This window comes from Propithecus coquereli, unplaced genomic scaffold (assembly GCF_000956105.1).
Source record: "Propithecus coquereli isolate 6110/MARCELLA unplaced genomic scaffold, Pcoq_1.0 Scaffold117, whole genome shotgun sequence".
NCBI classification, from domain to species: domain Eukaryota; kingdom Metazoa; phylum Chordata; class Mammalia; order Primates; family Indriidae; genus Propithecus; species Propithecus coquereli.
Genome location: NW_012135747.1, coordinates 4,461,482 through 4,479,603, shown reverse-complemented (window position 1 = coordinate 4,479,603; position 18,122 = coordinate 4,461,482). Strand labels below are relative to the sequence as shown.

Below are 18,122 nucleotides of genomic sequence, written 5' to 3'. Positions count from 1 at the left end.
CTGGATTATGAACCGTGAAGATATTTTCCCTGCTGGTCATATAAGCAAGACAAGCTATGTAACTGGTTAGACCATGTGTAAGCCATCGATCTACACGCCTCTAAACAATGTAAACAAGCTGGCCCTGGGTGCCACCAGGGGATTCCCAACTTTAAACAACATACTATAAATTACAAGCTAATCCATTTGTCCTTATTGTGAACTAAAGTCAGTATCAGACTTCCAGGTATTCCTGCAGATAAGCATGGAGAGCCCCAGTTCAGCTGTAAGATAACTCTATTTTATAAAATGACCATTTAAAACAAATCAATCATTTTATATATTATATATAATATGTACTATATATAGTTATAACAACATATATAACTATGATAAAATATAACTGTATATAAACATATACAAATGTCATTAATATAAACACAAGTAATATATATTCAAAACAGGCATAACAGATAATGCTTATCATGAGACATTAAAATCTGGTTTCTTAAAAATAACAAAAAACATTACAAATACAGACAGTGAAAAAATACAAAAAGTTAAGCATGAACTAATAACAATACAACTAGACAGAGTTTTAAAGTTTTAGGATTTTGTAGTTAGGTTCACGATATTCTAAGCCTGCTGGGTGAGGACTGATATACTAATATCTTTTAGAGAGGATAGTGAATTGCTTTCTTCATCATGAGACTAATTTAGTGATTCTGTTTGTCTTAAGCTATTCCAGGCTCCCTTTATAATTCATTTTCTTTTCTCGGAGTCCACTGACTTCGTGTTCTAATTTGGATCAATTGCTTTCTAGATCTGCTAGTCATCTGCCATTTTGTCATTTTATTCATTGTATCTCTAAGTTACATTCAAATATCAATTTCCATGTCTTATTATTACTGATTTTTTCATCACTTGTTTTGTTTGAACAAATTTTCAAGTCATTTCTCAAACAACTTGTGTGCAAGTGAAATTCTCTGAGTTCTTATGCATACAAAAAAGTTTTTATCTTGCCACATAATTTGGATGAAAATTAACAAGTGCACATGAATTTTTCATTGAACACGAAGCCATTGCTTCATTGCCTTGCAGAATTCAGTGTTGCTGATAAGAAGTCTAACATCAGTCCAGGAGGAATCCACACTTCCTCAGCCAACACCTCCTGTGCACATTCTAGATTGAGGCCTTTGCTACTCTCTTTCATCTATTTACATGTTTTCAGCTGCTTTCTATCTCTGGATATTTTTCTCTTCTATCATGATCCTACACCCATGCATTTGCCATTATGAGTTTATTCCCTTTTGTGTTCCTTTCCTGTTATTTTAAAGGGATGTTAGACTGGGATGGGGTAGATATATCTGATCAGTTTTCTTTCTTGTGAACTTTTAAGTAGATGGAAAAAGGCAATCAAAACAAAGCATTGTTAGTTCCTGGGCTCAAAGTTATTTGATTGTAATTGTGAAGATAGGATGAATACATTAAAAAACACAAATAATGAAGAAATGTAACCACATCAGACAAATCTGGCTCAACTTTTATGTAACAAAGTTGTGAGTGGTTTTGCAGTTGTCAGGAATCCCCAAGTTGAAAGTCACGTAACCTGAATATGGCCAGATATACCAAGTGTGCAATGAAGAATGGAGTAAGTGCTCAGACCAAGGAGCTGGGACTGAATTAAGAAGCAAACACCACATGGCAGGATCCAGGATCCAATCAGACTGAGCCTTGTCATCACTCCATGGCATGGTTCAGTCGGAGCACGCCTCTTGGCATCACCCCATTGCAAGATCCAATCAGATCATGCCTCATTACTCTATGTTTATAAAACCAGACCCAGTCCCCAGCTCAGGGAGACAGATTTGAGCAATTTCTCTTGTCTCCTTACCAGTGGACTTACTACAATAAAGTTTTTCTTTTCCTAAAGGACAGTGCCATGTTATTGGCATCTATGCGTAACTGGTACAGAGCCCATTGATGGCTCAGTAACAGACATTAACAACTATTTACAAATAGAAGTAGTTGGTAGAAGGAAGAATAAAAAATAAGGTATGGGAGATGGCAAGAGAAGTATATTTTAGTGTTGCTTCTTCCTTCAAAAATAATTTTATTTTTATCAATATGCATACTCTAATTCTTTTTAGTTACTTAAGAATTTTAAGGCATGTGGTAAAGGAATGTGTATAACCTTTCTTAAATCACTATAACCTACAACCAACACTAGACTTCAGACTATCCGAAATCTTAAAGAAATATTGCCAGCAGTGTTTGTAATAAATGGTCCTTTAAAAATCCCTATATCAGCAGAGAAATTTTATAATATAAATTGTTCACTTAACTTTAACTGCTACAAATTTTGGCAGACAGTAAAATTAAATGGTGGATGATCGTCAGAATATATTATGTTTTCCAAGATACCACTGGGTTACTAATACATTTCAGCGGAAACCTCTTCCCAGGAACTTAGCCTGTTGTGTATCATTGTTAAACTGTAATAGTTTCTTTTGTAATTTATGGAAAGAGGACATTGTAAACTACTGTGAGTTAGACAATTTGATTTGTGAAGTAAAAATACACGTCTGCAGAAATCAGCATGGCACTGTATGTGCACACAGTAGTTTTCTAGTTACCTAAAATCTCCCTGGCTTTTCTTAAACAATCTCCTCCTCTCTGAGCTGGTTAACTTGACACCTGATCAATGTCCACCTGTTCTACTCCCAGTATTGTTCTTCTAGCTGTGGCTATCATTTAAAATATCCTTCCCACTTTCAAACAATCTTTCCTTTCTTCATTGAACATCTTGAGATACCCACTATGTTTATAGATTTCCCCAAGAGAAAGAGAAGTAACCTTTAATTCATCTACTATGATAAATAATTTACTGACTTCACTGAATAAAATACATCTATTAAAGTTTGTAGATAACACTGTCATTTGCAAATGTGGCCTGCTAATTTGTTTTTCTCTTAGCAATGATATGCCCTTTCAGCATTTGCTTTCATGTCCCTGAAATCTGATAGCATAAATGCAATTTACCTTATTTTGGCAACAGCTATAGGTACTCACCTTGGAAATGCTTAATTTTTCACTTACTAAATTTGTTCTTATCTTGAAAACTTGGTGATATAATTATGTTCATTGTGACCACCTCCACCCAACCATGACTACATCTGAGGACCCCCATAAAAATTGATATGAAAGACAATTGGGAAGGAGAGACTGGGGATGAAATGGCTAAAACCATTGCCAATTAGATTCTGCTGTTTGCCCCAATTACTTACCACCAAGGGAAATGCAATCTGATTTACACCCTTAATTCCACATGGTTTATGTCCGCTCCAAAGCCAGAGGAAAGAAAATCTAAGGGACATACCACCTTAGTTTATTGTCTAGCCTCGGTGACCTTGAACCTCAAATTTAGTTTTACAGATAAGTATATAAAAATTTTACCAGCTCACATCAATAAATATATAACCAGACTTTCCAAGCTATATATAAAGATCTCTAAACAAGTAAAATTAACTGTCTTTGCAGCTGAGGGCTATTAATACATGAAATAGATACTTGTAACAACTGAAGGGAGTTATTTCATTAGTTTCATAAATCTGATTTTCAAGATGAAGTGGAAGGAAGATGGCTTTGTTGAGATATTGTCTACATTTTTAAAAACATATACTATGTTGCAGTTTATAAAACATTTTACAGCAATTATCTTCCAAAGAGACTTAATTGTTGGGTTACCCAGTAGCTAGCTGTCTAACCCAGAGCTCCTAACAACTGTGTTGTGGCATACTGGTGTGTATTAGTGAGTTTGAGGTGTGTTGATCTCCTTAGCCCTCAGGGTAGTTGGGAAGGAACTAAGACTCCTTGACACCTCAGAGCCTCTGATCGCCTCTGGCTTTGAGCCGCCACTTCTTTTTTCCCAGTGGCTGTGCAAACACTGTAATTTTAGAAGGCACTAGTCTATGCTGTTACAAAAAGTGTCTAGTACTTAGCAATCTTTAAATGAATGAAGTCAAAGTCCTTATCCCTTTGGATTTGAAACAAAATTATACAGTATCAATACAATATCACTCTACATTTGAACAATAATAGGATACAGGACTGTTAATTTTAGTCATTGTTGCAGTTAAGGAAAGGAAAAAAAGGAAGAAACTGAAGTTTCTACAGTATATCCACTGAGGATATACTTTCCTGCTTTTTCAAAATATGTCATGACTCCTTTATGTTTTCATAAGATGTAGCAAAACAAACACTGTTTTATCAAACACTATCTTGGCAATAGAATCATATTCACATCATATATTCTGCTATAGCACATCTTCCCTGGAACATACATAGATTTGGAGTGGTATCATAATACTTTGTTCAATAAATCTACCAAGAATAAAGCATGCTTTTATGCTTGTTTTAAAAATTTTCACAAAACGTCCAAAAGAATTGAGTTGGCAACAAGCTGCTGATGGACAATGTTCCTGATTGGGTGATACAGATGGAAGTGGTCCCATTGTCCCAGTGATGACCAATGAACTTGGTAAAATCAATCCTCAATTTCCCTTCCCTGCTTCTTTTACTCCTTGTTGATAATCATCTTCTGCTTCTCATCACTACCCATCCCCTCAACTTGCTCACAGACTCCCAAACCCGTTCCTATGCCAGGGAATCTTCCAGTGTGAGTGCGAGGCAGAGCACTGTCTCCAGAGAAACTCAAAGGCCAGGTCCTTGCTCCTCTGTATGCTAACAGCCAATGCTCTGGGCGCATGATTTACACTCTGCTTGCTCAAAGCTTCTGCCCAGGAAATTGAACTCAAAGCAAGTGAAGCAAAAGCAGGTATATATTGAGATTTACTCTAGTGGTAAAAGTATCTGGAATGTGGTGGCAAATGAATGTACCATCTGTGGGGTCCAATGTCATAATATTATGATGCCATTAGTGGCATTAAATGTTTAGAGGTGGCTGGAATGGCACTTCAAATGGCTATTATTTGGAATAATTTTAACTGTGGTTCCTATATGCAGTGTCCCCTGCACTCTGTCAGTATTCTCTTCTTGTTCTTCAGCCTCACTGTGTTTTTCTGTTTAATTTAGCCATTATTAGTTTCTGTTGTTTGCAACCCAGAATGAAAACTAGTTCTTTAAGACTAATCCTTTTAAATATAAATTATTTTCTTCCTATTACCTTCACCATATAAAAGCCCATAGAGTAAATCTGAATTAGTCATTTTATAGAAGTATGCAAAAGTAGGATCAGAATGAAAGGTATGAAGGTGTGACCTATTTCTCTTTCTAGATAGTGTCTTGTTTGCCTGGAGACAACGCATCTGATGTTGATCCTAGGAGTTCTAGAGTTAATGAAGATACAAGACATCTTTGCACTAGCAAATAACCACACAGCAGATCCTAATTCTCCAATTCCTCTTCCAATTCTCCCTTCCTTTTAGCCCATGCCAATTCATCTCTATTATCCTTAACCCATCCTTCATTTAGCATCAACCTCAAAGTTACATATTTTACATTTTCTGGATATGGCAATGTTTCAACCTCTCTTTATAATTCTCTGGAATCTACTTTTAAGCCCTTTATATTATTTCGTCTTTGATAATAAAATTTCTACGAATGTGCCAGAATGTATTATTTTTGTTAATAAGGCTATTACCAACAGTGGCATTTTAGATAACTTTTTGTACCATATCAAAAAGGTCAAAGAAGTTTTGTATCACACGGTACATACAGGAGATTTCAATTTTTATGTCATTTTCTTTTTTATGACAAGTTTATATTTTCATTTATTTAAAATGGCAAGATAAGAAGTATCCTCAGTCCCCTAGCTGGATCTGGGTCCTATTCAAATCCAGTTTTTTTTTAGTTAGAAAACAATTTTCTACTCAGGAGTTCTAGTAGCTGTTTTCTTCAACTATCAATGTTAGCCAAGGTCCCACACTCTTGTGGGAACACAAGAAGCATTTCCAAGGCCATGGGATCTTCCCATCTTTAGAGAGGCAGACCTGTCATTTAACTTCCAACTTTGGAATCACTAACATGAAGACACTCACTTACCCCAGGTTAGCCAAATGATCTCTATACAGAAGACCCTTGTTTATGCTCTCTGACTGTGTTAAAGGGTGTCAGATTAACGCTGAAGATACAAGGAAGAAAGTAGATAATTTGGAAGCCTTTCTCAGACTGCTACAAGGGGAGAAAACTTGGCCAACAATGGCTTCTGAATTTTAAAGCATGGTTGCTAGCCCTTACAGGGGTGTGCCGGAAGCATTAGTGAAAGTAGTTTTAGTAAGATATTTCAACAGATGTAGTTCAATCATGGTTCTTGTAGGTAATTGAATACAAAAAATTTTTGTTCTCTTGTTCAAAAGCTCACTGAAGAACCTTTTAAAAATTTTATCTCAAGTTTTCTTGAAGTGGCTAATATTTAACTCTGAGTAGTAATGAATCAATTCCTTAATCTTTATTCTGTCCCAGGCTTTGCTATATTCCACTGCTTTTGAGGTTTTTTTTTTTTTTTTTCCCTGAATTAGGATCACTATTTACTCTCTCACTTTACTTAACTATATTATATACATCACGGTATGATCTTGTAGTAAATTTTAAACTAAAAGTTTGGAGAAGAATTTGGTGATCAATGATCATTGAACACCTCTACTATGCGTAGACTCTAGTGGAGAAGATAAAAATAAAGTGTGGTGTCTGCTGTTAAGGACATTACAATCTTTTAGGAGAAACTTGTATGTAAATGGTTGATTATGATACAAGGCAAAGTGAAATAAACATTACCTAGAAGACAAGCTCATAGTAACACAGATAATGGAGCAATTAATTCTAACTGAAAGGGAATCAGAAGCTCCTTTGCAAAGATGGTGACATTTGAGAAAGCTTTGAAGAATGATTATATTTTGAGAGCGCAGTAGAGAAGAAAAGGCACATTCCAACTGCAGTAGTAGAATTAAGAAAACCATAGAGGTTCAATTAAAGGGGTTTTGTTTTTGTTTTGTTTTGTAAATCTAACACAAGACACAGTGGTAGGCCCTGAGAGAGGTGCAAAGAGAAATATATGAATGTCTTTTTCTCCAGCAGCTTACATTCTGTTTCGAAAGAAAAGCCATTTCTGTATAAGTTTATATGAAGAGTTCATCAATAGCATATACTGGATTACCCTTTAAATTCCCTTTGTCATGTTAAAATAGTCCCTTCTGTCCCTAGTTTGTTAGGTGTTTTTATCACAGAAGAGTATTGGAAATACTCTTTTGTCTAGTGCTTTTCCTATATCAGTTGAGATGATCATGTGGTTTTCTTTTTTCATTTTGTTAATACTGTGTCTTAATAGTTGCCTGGAATGATGTAACTGAGTAACACGTCCCTTAAGAGCTACAATACATGAGAACAGAAGGAATTCACTATTGCAAGTGGTTTCTAAAGGACATGGACATAAGATGTCTCTTGAAAGACAGAATTTGATGTAAGAAACAAGAGGTAAGGATATTCGAAATGAGACAGACAGGATGCAGAAAACCTAAAGGCAGTAATGATCCTGGCATATCCACAGGATTGTGAAAGTTATCAACTTAGATGGAGTAGAAGGTACCTTTTGGCCCACACTAAGAAAAAAATGTTATAAATAAAATTTTAGGTGAATTCAAAAGCTTCTGCAGTTGAGGAAGGTAAATTGAGTGAAGCAGACTGCGAGTGTGTGTGTGTGTGTGTGTGTGTGTGTGTGTGTGTGTGTGTATAAACATAAAATGAGAGGGAGTGGAGGAGACTATGGCCTAAGCTCATTAGAAAAGAAGACAGCAGTAGTAGTGGAGTGTTTCAGCAAACTCCACATAAAAATTAGGCTGGTCAAAATGCCATTAGACACAGAAAACTTCTTTGAATCATATCTAGTCTATAGACTACTAATTTTCAAACACTGCTAGACAGTAGAGGGTAAGAACTCTAGAATTAAAGCCTTTGGTTTTTTGTTTTGTTTTAGCAGATTTGGGGGATACAAGTTGAAAAGTTTAATTCTGTTACATGTATATTGTATAGGGGTGAAGTCTGGGCTTTTAGTGTACCCATCACCTGAGTAGTGTACATTGTAGCCAATAGGTAAGTTTTCATCCCTCATCCCCTCTCACACTCCCTCCTTTTAAGTCTCTAGTGTCCATTATACCTCTCTGTGTGTCCTTCTGTGGCCATAACTTAGCTCCCTCTTATAAGTGAGAACATATGGCATTTATTTTTCTGTTCCTGAGTTACCTCACTTAGGGTACTAGCCTCCAGTTCCACCCAAGTTGCTGCAAAAGACATTATTTCACTCTTTCTTATGGTTGAGTAGTCCTCCATAGTATACATATAATACATTTTCTTTATCTACTCGCCAATTAATGGGTGCTTAGGTTGATTCCCTATCTTTGCAATTGTGAATTATGCTGAAATAAACTTACAACTGCAAGTATCTTTTTGATATAATGATTTCTTTTCCTTTGGGTTAATACCCAGTAGTGGAACTGCTCGATCAAATGGTAGCTCTACTTTTAGTTTTTTGAAAAATCTCCATACTAATTTCCATAGGGATTATACTAATTTACATTCCAACCAGCAGTGTATAAGCATTCCCTTTTCATTGCACCCATGCCAACATCTATTGTTTCTTTGACTTTTTAATAATGGTCATTCTATTTGGAGTAAGATATTATCTTATTTGGGTTTAATTTTCATTTCTCTGATGAGTAGTGATATTGAACATTTTTATATGTTTCTTGGCCATTTTTATGTCTTCTTTTGAAAAATGTTCATTTGCCCATTTTTTAATGTTTGTGATTTTTTTTGTTTTTTTTTGTTTTTTTTCCTTCCTGAGTTGTTTGAGTCCCTTGTAGATTCTGGATATCAGTCCTTTTAAGGATATATAGTTTGAAAATAATTTCTCTCATTCTGTAGGTTATTTACTCTTTTGATTATTTATTTTGCTGTGCAGAAGATTTTCAGTTTAAGTTTCATTTGTCTACTTTCGTTTTTGTTGCATTTGCTTTTGGGGTCTTAGTCATAAATTTTTTGCCTAAGCCAATGTCCAGAAGAGTTTTTCCTAGATTTTCTTCTAGAATATTTATGATTTCACATCTTACATTTAAGTCTTTTATCTATCTTGAGTTAATGTTTGTATAGGGTGAGAGATAGCGATCCAGTTTCATTCTTCTACATATGGCTATTCAATTTCCCAACTACTATTTTTTGATATAGTATGTCCTTCCCTGAGTTGGTTTTTATCTTTTAACTACTTAAGGTTGTAGGACAGAGAAGCAACATAAGGAAGGTAGCATTTTTTTAATCAAGCTATAGAACTTAGCAAATAAAACATACTAAAATGAAAGAGAAGTCAATAAAACACATTGAATGAAATGGGACTGATAGGGTTACTGATTGCTATTAAAGTTTTTAAAACTAATTTTAAAATGAAATACATCTTAAAAGTCTATCTGCTGTTTAACTAGTCTGAAGAAAACTTCACAACAAAATTTCAGAAGTATTTGTTGGCTCAAAATTATTTTCAACTGTCTCATTTGCCTTTGATTTAAAGAAATGTAACTATATGGCTCTTCTCCATTCTAAGAAGGAGGGAATTCTGGATACACACGTTCCAATTCGGGCTTCATTGGGTACTTGATGAATGAAGCTTTATTTGCCATCACTACCAGTTACCAACAGGATGCCACCAGGATGTCTTGGTCAGGTTCATTTATATGCCTTTTCTGTTTTGGTCCATGAGCCTGGCTGACAGTAAAACCAGGTGGGGTTTGGAGGTTTGAAACAGATGCCTTCAGGCCTCCTAATTTATGGATTTGATAGAGTCCATAAACCACACAAAAATATACTATGTCAGTCCACTACTGATTTAGGTATTTTCCCAATCTACTAGGAAAGAACTGAAGTGGTTATTAAGAGTGTGACTTATAAGCCTTCAAACTGTAATCCAGAAGGTTTGTTATTTATCAAAAAAAAAAAAAAAAAGCCAATATATTTTCTCTTTCCTATCAAGTTCGTCCTCATGTCCCCTGACAAGAGGAGGAGCTTAGTAACAGGGAAGTATGGGGTGGAAAAATAATTACACCTGGAGATTACAATGTCATGCCTCTGTCTGAGTGAAATAGAGCAATCCAGATGTTGACTAAATTTTGCTCAAAACTTCTAGGGTCTGTGAACAATATGAATTCCTGAAATGTAACAAGGCAACTTTGCTTCCTAATGCTGAGAAAATATTTAGAGGATCATCAAATCTTGAAAAGGTGTTAATGAGCCACAACTGTCTGATTAAAATCAAAGGTGCTATGTTCTAAAAACACTCTTTGTGATTTAGATAAGTATGGCTTGGGTTTCATCCTTGATGACAATACTTTAAAGACAATTTTACAAAATAAGTCTTTGAAGTCTCAGTAATAAAAACAACTCACAATTGTTCCTCATTAAGTTATTTTCAAGAGCAGGGTTAAGACCTGAGGACTACATAAAAGAATAAGAAACAAAGGGAAAAAAAGGACACATATATTACTATTCACTTGGTAAAATGTGAACTATTAAATCTTCATTACACCAATCATGACATTTCCAATTATTTAATTTGATAATTATTTATAAATAATAAGTCTAGGATATGAAGGAGATGTGAACAAAGATAAATATCTCCTGTTAATTGTGGAGGATAGAATAGTTGGAAGTATTTTTCATAGACAATATCACTATGGGAGAAAAAATGCTCACATTTTTCAGCTTTGGTTAAGATCAAACTGATCTAATTAGCTTTTCATCTAATTTATTGCTCAGAATTCCCTTTAGTGAGGCGTGTTTTTGATAAATTTTAAGGAAAGCTGTTTGGAGAAAAGTTTAAAATTAGACATAAACAAAAATGAAAAGCTTTTTTTCAAAGATTCACCAAAAATATTATCTAAAAAACTAAAATGACAAAATTGGAGAGTTATAAACTATTAATACATTGCTTTATTAATAATGTATTATTTATATAGAATAACCCAGGATTTTTCTATATTCATTATATTTGGGATATAGAGCACAATCTACCTGGAGGATTTTAATTAAAATTATATACAACTAATTAGAGGAAAAAGGGCTTCTTTCTCTTCTGATTGTGATGATGTAGCTGTATTGGTTGGTTATCTGGTAAGATCATTATAAATCACAGAGGAATGAACAAAATTGTAATTAAATGTGTAATTAATTTTGTTTCATTATTTACTGATTTCAGATTGATTGTAAACAGTTTTCCACAATATACTTCACATTCTGAACACTATAGAATTTCACTTCCACTTCTTTCTTTGACTATGGCATACATAAACTCTTTCCTTGTGCAGTATAAAACTATAAATTTGGCACCTCACATAGACATTATGATTATAAAGAGCATGTTCACAAGATTTACTAATAAGATTATAAAACTGAAACAGAGGCAAGATATAGTAGCCCTGGTAGATTTTACCCATTCAATTCCCTATAGGAAATTTTTATTTAGCTAAAAAAGAACCCCTGAAACATTCTTCATTTATATACATTCCATTCTCAAAAGATAGAAAAAAATCAGGGACACAGAAAACTCTGTACTTGATTTTGACCAAGTAGAAAGGATCACTTAAATCTAGTTTAGGGAAGAGATACTGAATGACCAGAACACAATCATCTTTTTAAGTAAATGTATCACCACACCTAATTGAAAAAGCACCTACTGTGTGCCCTATTGACACCCGTGACTTTGAGGAGTGGGTATAAAAATATAAGTTTAATATCAAGAGTTGCAGATACACCTTTCCATCTTTCCTTAGCACATTATTTGCATTTCACTACTTTAAGAGATAATGAGAAAACTCTGCCCAGCTTCATCAATGCTTTTCTGTATCAACATGTTAGGAAAATCATCAATTTTCTTGCTAAACTTGCCTTGTGGCACAGTTCTTCAGAACTAGTTTCTAGTGAAGATTTTTCAACTTTTATTATGTTTCTCTTAATTAATTAATTGCAAAGAACAGCCACCCTCCAAAAAAAAAAAGCAAAGAAAAATTTAAAAATTACCCATCCTTGTCCCTTCTACTCCTTTTGCTCAACAATGTGCATATTTTCAAATTTTAATATGCCATATGCATAACATAAAGAATGATTCTATAGTATAGATAACTTAAGTATGGAATTTCAAATATTTAGTAACCACAGAATGACCATCACCTTAGCGTTAAGAGACAACAGTAAAAAAATTCAACCTAAGGATTTCACAAAGTCACTAAGGATTTTCACAGGAAGGAGTTCTGCCAAGATGACTTGTAAAAATAATGACTGCCCTCATTGTCTGTAAATCCATATGAATTCAGACATTTATGTGAGTTTAATAATAATGCTAAAAATAAGAATGTCATTTTACTGAGTGATTCAAAACTAAACATTTACTGGCTGATTTTAGAAAATATTAACGGGTGCTGCAACCAGAACAAAATCCTAGTTCCATATTTCTTATGCAATCAAAGAAGATTAAATGCAAGAACAAAATACTGTTTTTCAAAAAGTCTGCAGATGAAGGAAGAGAGCATTTCTCTGAAAACAAAGGACAAAATTGCTGTGTTTAAGTAATATATATTAAAAAAAAAAAAACCTGAGGGTATCAATGATGCAGTTAAAAGAGGGTTTGGAGACTATTACATACTTAATACCATACTGGCCTAATTATATCTCCTAACAGCTCTTACATTAATAAACATTCACAAGTGGCTAAGGCCTTTGGGTAATTTATATAATGTGCATATTTATAAAAGACCTCTTTGCCAATGAATATATTTACTTCTCAAAAATAAATTTAAAATAACATAACCACAGTATGCAAGCACCAGGTAGTATAGCAATGTATGTCAAAATATGCAACACAGACTGAGATTTCTTTTATGTAGATATGGAATATTTGCTAGCTGTGTACATTTAAATATCAGAAACAGTGCAGCTGTTATTGGGGACTGAGACTTACCAGTACTTGTGAGGAAGTTAACGTTTTTCATCACACCTTCAGTGTAAGCCCCTGGCTCGTAACCGTCCATTTCACCTGTGACGATGTGAGCAACTCTTGCCGCCCGGCCCCTGATAGCACCTGCAGCACGGTCCAAATTATCGGCATCCTGGTCTCTTAAGGCTATGATGCACTTGTTGACATCTTCCAGGATGTGACTTTCTGTAAGTAAACAAATCGAATTAGTTTGTGAATGTGTGTGTTTTTTTTTATCAGACAAATCTAGCACACTATAATTATGTTAACTTCTGATTTCAGATACAGTGCATATTGGGAATGGGGGATATTGAGAATTACGAAGAAACGTTAGAGATGTAGTTTGCTTATATCCCTTTATTCTTTAATAGCAAAATCAATGAAATATAAAATTTTATATTTTTAAGAGTGATTTTATTGTTACATATTATTTTAGATTCTAGTTCCAGTAGATTAGATTTTAGAGTGACATATAGGTGGAAATTAAAGACAGTTTCTAGATTAAAACAAAAATATGTGATGATGGAATGCTGCCTTCTGAATAAAAGCAATATCATAGAAGTCATAAAATTTTGCAAGAGCATCACCTATGTTAAATATATTGAAAAATAAACCTACAAATTCCTATTTAACTGATGTTTATTGACTTACAATATTACAGAATATTACAGAAACCTTGTAAATTAATAATGAAAAATGTCAAAAATATAATTTTTATATTATAAAGCAATAACTTCCCAAAGTCTGTGAAAACACCCATTATATATGTATGTATATATATGTAAGCCTTTTAAAACATTGAATGATTCGAAGCAAACTAATCCCAGAGAAAGTTGACCACTCTGAAGAGTGTCTCCTGATCTCCTCTTCTCTTTCTCTCTTTGCATGATTAGGAGCATGAACACAGCAAGGAGTTACTATCACAGCAACATAATATTTTCTTTCTCTATAAAATGATTAATACACCAAGATAAAACTAATGAATAGAGATGAACAAATACGTGGAATATAAACAAACACGGGCAATGATACCTAAGAAATTAAAAGAATACTAAAATAACGGATGCTTTGGCTTCTGGCTTTATCACATGAATCCCCATCCAACATCTTTAAACACTCTATTTCTTAAAAGCACACACAGAAAACAACCATAAGAAAAAGATCTCAGTAATTACAGAACATATCATTAAATCTTTTTCTGTCTCTCTCTCAATGCACTGTGTATATGTGCTGACTATCTGTGTAAGCTAAAGAGGACAATCATTCACAAAGATATTAACTACCTTACAGAGTCACACCTTTCTCTTACTATATAGAAAATAAAATTGAACTACCATAGAATATAGTTCCTGTTGACATTTTTTGACCTGACTCTTATCATTCCTCTGTAGCCCTCATGCTTCAGTTATATGTATTTTATGACTTCCAAAATCTTCCATGTTCTTCCATACCTTTGTCCCATGGAACTGTTAGAACCTTCACCTAGACTGCCTATCTCCTTTTGTCTGCTTGCTCAACTCCTACTATTCCTTTAAGACACAAATCAAATGTTTCTTCCTCAGGAAATCCCTACTGACCTCCTCATTCCCTATAAGACAAACATTGTTCCATGTTATTAATATTTGCGATTTCCATAAAATGGTTTATATGCTTCCATTAGAGCTTCTTCCTGTGTTTTAATGAACTACTTATAAAACTATCTCTCTAATAGAAAGTGAAATATATCTGAAGGCAGGAGTTTTATCTTATTCCTTGAGGTATTGTATCTAATATCTGTTATAATGTTGGGCCCTTGTTAGGCTGACGATAATGTTTGTTGAATGAGTGAATGAAGACTCTCTTATAAGGCAAACCTGGGAACAGAAAATTATTTTGTCTAAATCTTAAATTATAGATTATAAACATAGGTAGAAACTTCTGTGGCCTGAAATTATGTCAGTTTAACTCATAACAAGGACAGTTAGGTCATTTACATGAAAAAAGTTAAAGACTGAAAATTTTCATTATAAATTCACTAGGTTTTTGTTTTTTGTTTTTTTTTTTTCTTTGAGACAGAGTCTCATTCTGTTGCCCGGGCTAGAGTGCGATGGCATCAGCCTAGCTCACTGCAACCTCAAATTCCTGGGCTCAGGCAATCCTCCTGCCTCAGCCTCCCGAGTAGCTGGGACTACAGGTATGCACCACCAAACCCGGTTAATTTTTTCTATTTTTAGTAGAGATTGAGTCTTGATTTTGCTCAGGTTGGTCTCAAACTCCTGACCTCAAGTGATCCTTCTGCCTTGGCCTCCCAGAGTGCTAGGATTACAGGTGTGAGCCACTGCACCCAGCCAATTCACTAGGGTTTTAACCTAATTTGTAGCATTCAGTTATGGATGTATCATTAAGGACTATAAAAGATCCAGGCATGGTCTCATCTCAATAGAAAGCACCTGTGTATCAACACCATCATATTTCCCCCAGAATGGAAGTACAAATTTGAGTGTAGAAGGCATAATAATCAAGTGTTTTTTAAAAGTCCACAGAGGTATACTTTAATGACACATTAAAAAACTATCATTTTCCAAGTACATTGGCAAGTTTTTTTTAGGAAATAAATACAATGTATATGTATACAATGAATGTTTAATCTATATTCACTAAAGGTGCTTAATTTTAGATTGCAGAGCTAGATTTCTCAGTCCTACACAAGTGAAAAAATATTTAGGGGAAAAAAACAATGTTCATTCTTAGAAGATTAATTATATAATAAACTCTGTAATTTCTGCTTAATTAAAGATGAAACCATAGTTGCCACAAACTTTTGTTTCCTAGTGAATTTTGCACAGGAGAAAATATACAAAAAAATTCACTAACAGTGTATTGAGTGTTCATCTCTTCTATAGAACAATGATATATATGCCCACCAATTTATTTTATTATTTAAAGCAGGGAATAAAAATATAGCAGGAATTTTTCTGGTTCTTTTTTGTTTGGCTTTACACAAGGTTGTATGGTTATTCTTTGCAATTAAATAATGCTGTCAGAAGTCATGGTGTTAATCTTGTTGAGGAATTAAAGAGGTAAAGTCAGATATAGAAATAAAAGTCCTAAACAAACATACATAATATGAAACAACAACAAGTAAAATAAGTGGCAAAAAGCGTATAACCAGACTTAATTTGAGGCCACTGTAATAAGAACATTGGAGTTGATGCCTAAATAATCTGTGGAATTTCTAAAAGTTTCAGAGAAAGTTTGCAAATTTTCCATTATTGTGACACTTTCTCATGACCCTGAATGTTTCCCAGAATGTTAGCAACAACTATTTGCATGAAACTAAACATAGAATGCCAGAAAAATAAAGTCAAAACGTTGGGTACCTCCCACATATGCACAATAACTAAACATTAAACTAATATCTTAAAAATGGTTATTTCTTTGCTATTCATATTTCAAGTAAATTTAAGTAGCTAAAAGATCTTCATGAACTGCTTGAGATTTTACACCAGCTATATAGCCCTTAAACCTCCAGGAAAGAAAAAAATACCAAGTACTTTGTGTAAAACTTCCTCCTGTTGTATCTCCTAAGACTTCACTGATGGAATAGGTTTACTCATTAGACGTGGTAAACATCATTAGAAACTCTCCTCTAATTAACTTATCAACTGTAGATGTTCTTGAATTCAGTAATTACATTATTTTAAAAATGAGATTTGAAAGAAAGAGAATATGTTATTATAGAAAAGCCATATTTAGAATATCATGCTTGAAGTATTGACATATAGGGAAGATTTAACAGCTTTAGAATATCAGCTTAACATTTGACTTGAGGTGAGTGGTGGAATGGTGTGATGTTAGTGGCAAATGCTGAAATGTGTTCATTGAAGAGCAGAGAATTGCTGAATTACTAGTAAGTTCTATCAATCATTTTATAGCCATCCTGAGATGTAAAGGGTGATTTCTATTATGCTGGAAAATAACAATACACAGGACAGTAAAGGAACTGATCTTTGACTAAAAGGCATTTCATTTGTTGTAAGCTTCTCTAATTCACCTTTAACCAGTGCAGCAATTTTTGTACAATAAGATTTTGAAATGCTTTTTCTGAAAAATTATAATTTTTCTTAATTCTTCAGTTTTCCACAATTAAAGCCAGAATTTGAAGGTCAAATCTATTGCCCCAGGGAAAGTGTAATAGAAGACAAAATCCAGTTAATTTATTGGTATTTGACCTCCAAAGTAGAATTTTATAAATCTATAACCGAAAGAATAGACTGAAAGTAGAAGCACATTTTATTTGTAAAAGCCAGATTTTATTGTAAGGTACTAGTTTTTCCTTTTAATTCCTGAAGGTGGACTTTAAATATATGAATGGAAAAGTCTGAAGGGGAAAAGAATTTATGCTATAATCCATCAGGCAAGGAATAATACTCCATCAACAATTTCCTCCCTTGATAATGTGAATACATAAAACAAAGACTCTGAGGAGAAAGGAAGAATACAAGAGAAAAGGATATTAACTATTTTTTCTAAAGAAACTGAATTATAATCCAAAATATATTGATTTTCCTAAATCCGCAAGATTAAGATTAACTACCCAGTGTATCTGAGCTCAGAGAGTTAAGCTAAATTTAATTATAAGAAAACAAGTTTCCATTTTTGGACACCTGGCTCCACAGCTGTAAATTTAAAGCCCGTTACATAGGCAACTGCACAAATGTTCAAAAAACAAAAACAGTAATTTTTCTTTCCTCTGTACCAAAAATACATGAAACTAAAAAGCAAATGGAGTACATTAGTATCTCAGTTAATTGTAGTTTATGTATCTACTTAAAGGTGGTCAAAATTTCTGTTGGGCTAGAATTTGATCATGATGATTGGTTTTCAAATTCACTCATCTCCCACAGAAAGATTTAAGCAAGTACTACCTTTGAGAATAAAGAGTATGAATATAGCTGAATGTAAAATTCCTCACCCCTTTTGTGTATCCTAAATCCTTTCCTGCGTCTCTTCTCCCCAAAATCTTACTATATGTTACAAAATGCAGATTATATAAAAGATAAACAAAGCACAGTCCCTGTCTGCAAAGGGTTTATAATGTAGTAACCAGGGGAAGAAAAACACTTTTTTATTATTC

The 18,122-nt window shown here is 33.8% G+C and overlaps 1 protein-coding gene across 1 annotated transcript in view; it reads right to left on the bottom strand.

Moving 5' to 3' along the window:
• The window catches only part of CTNNA3 (catenin (cadherin-associated protein), alpha 3), a 2,098,639-nt gene that overhangs the window by 430,780 nt on the left and 1,649,737 nt on the right, over window positions 1-18,122 (bottom strand). The window contains exon 14 of the mRNA XM_012658580.1: window positions 12,992-13,192. Within this exon, the coding sequence (XP_012514034.1) occupies window positions 12,992-13,192 (201 nt within the window). The remainder of the gene's footprint in view (window positions 1-12,991; window positions 13,193-18,122) is intronic.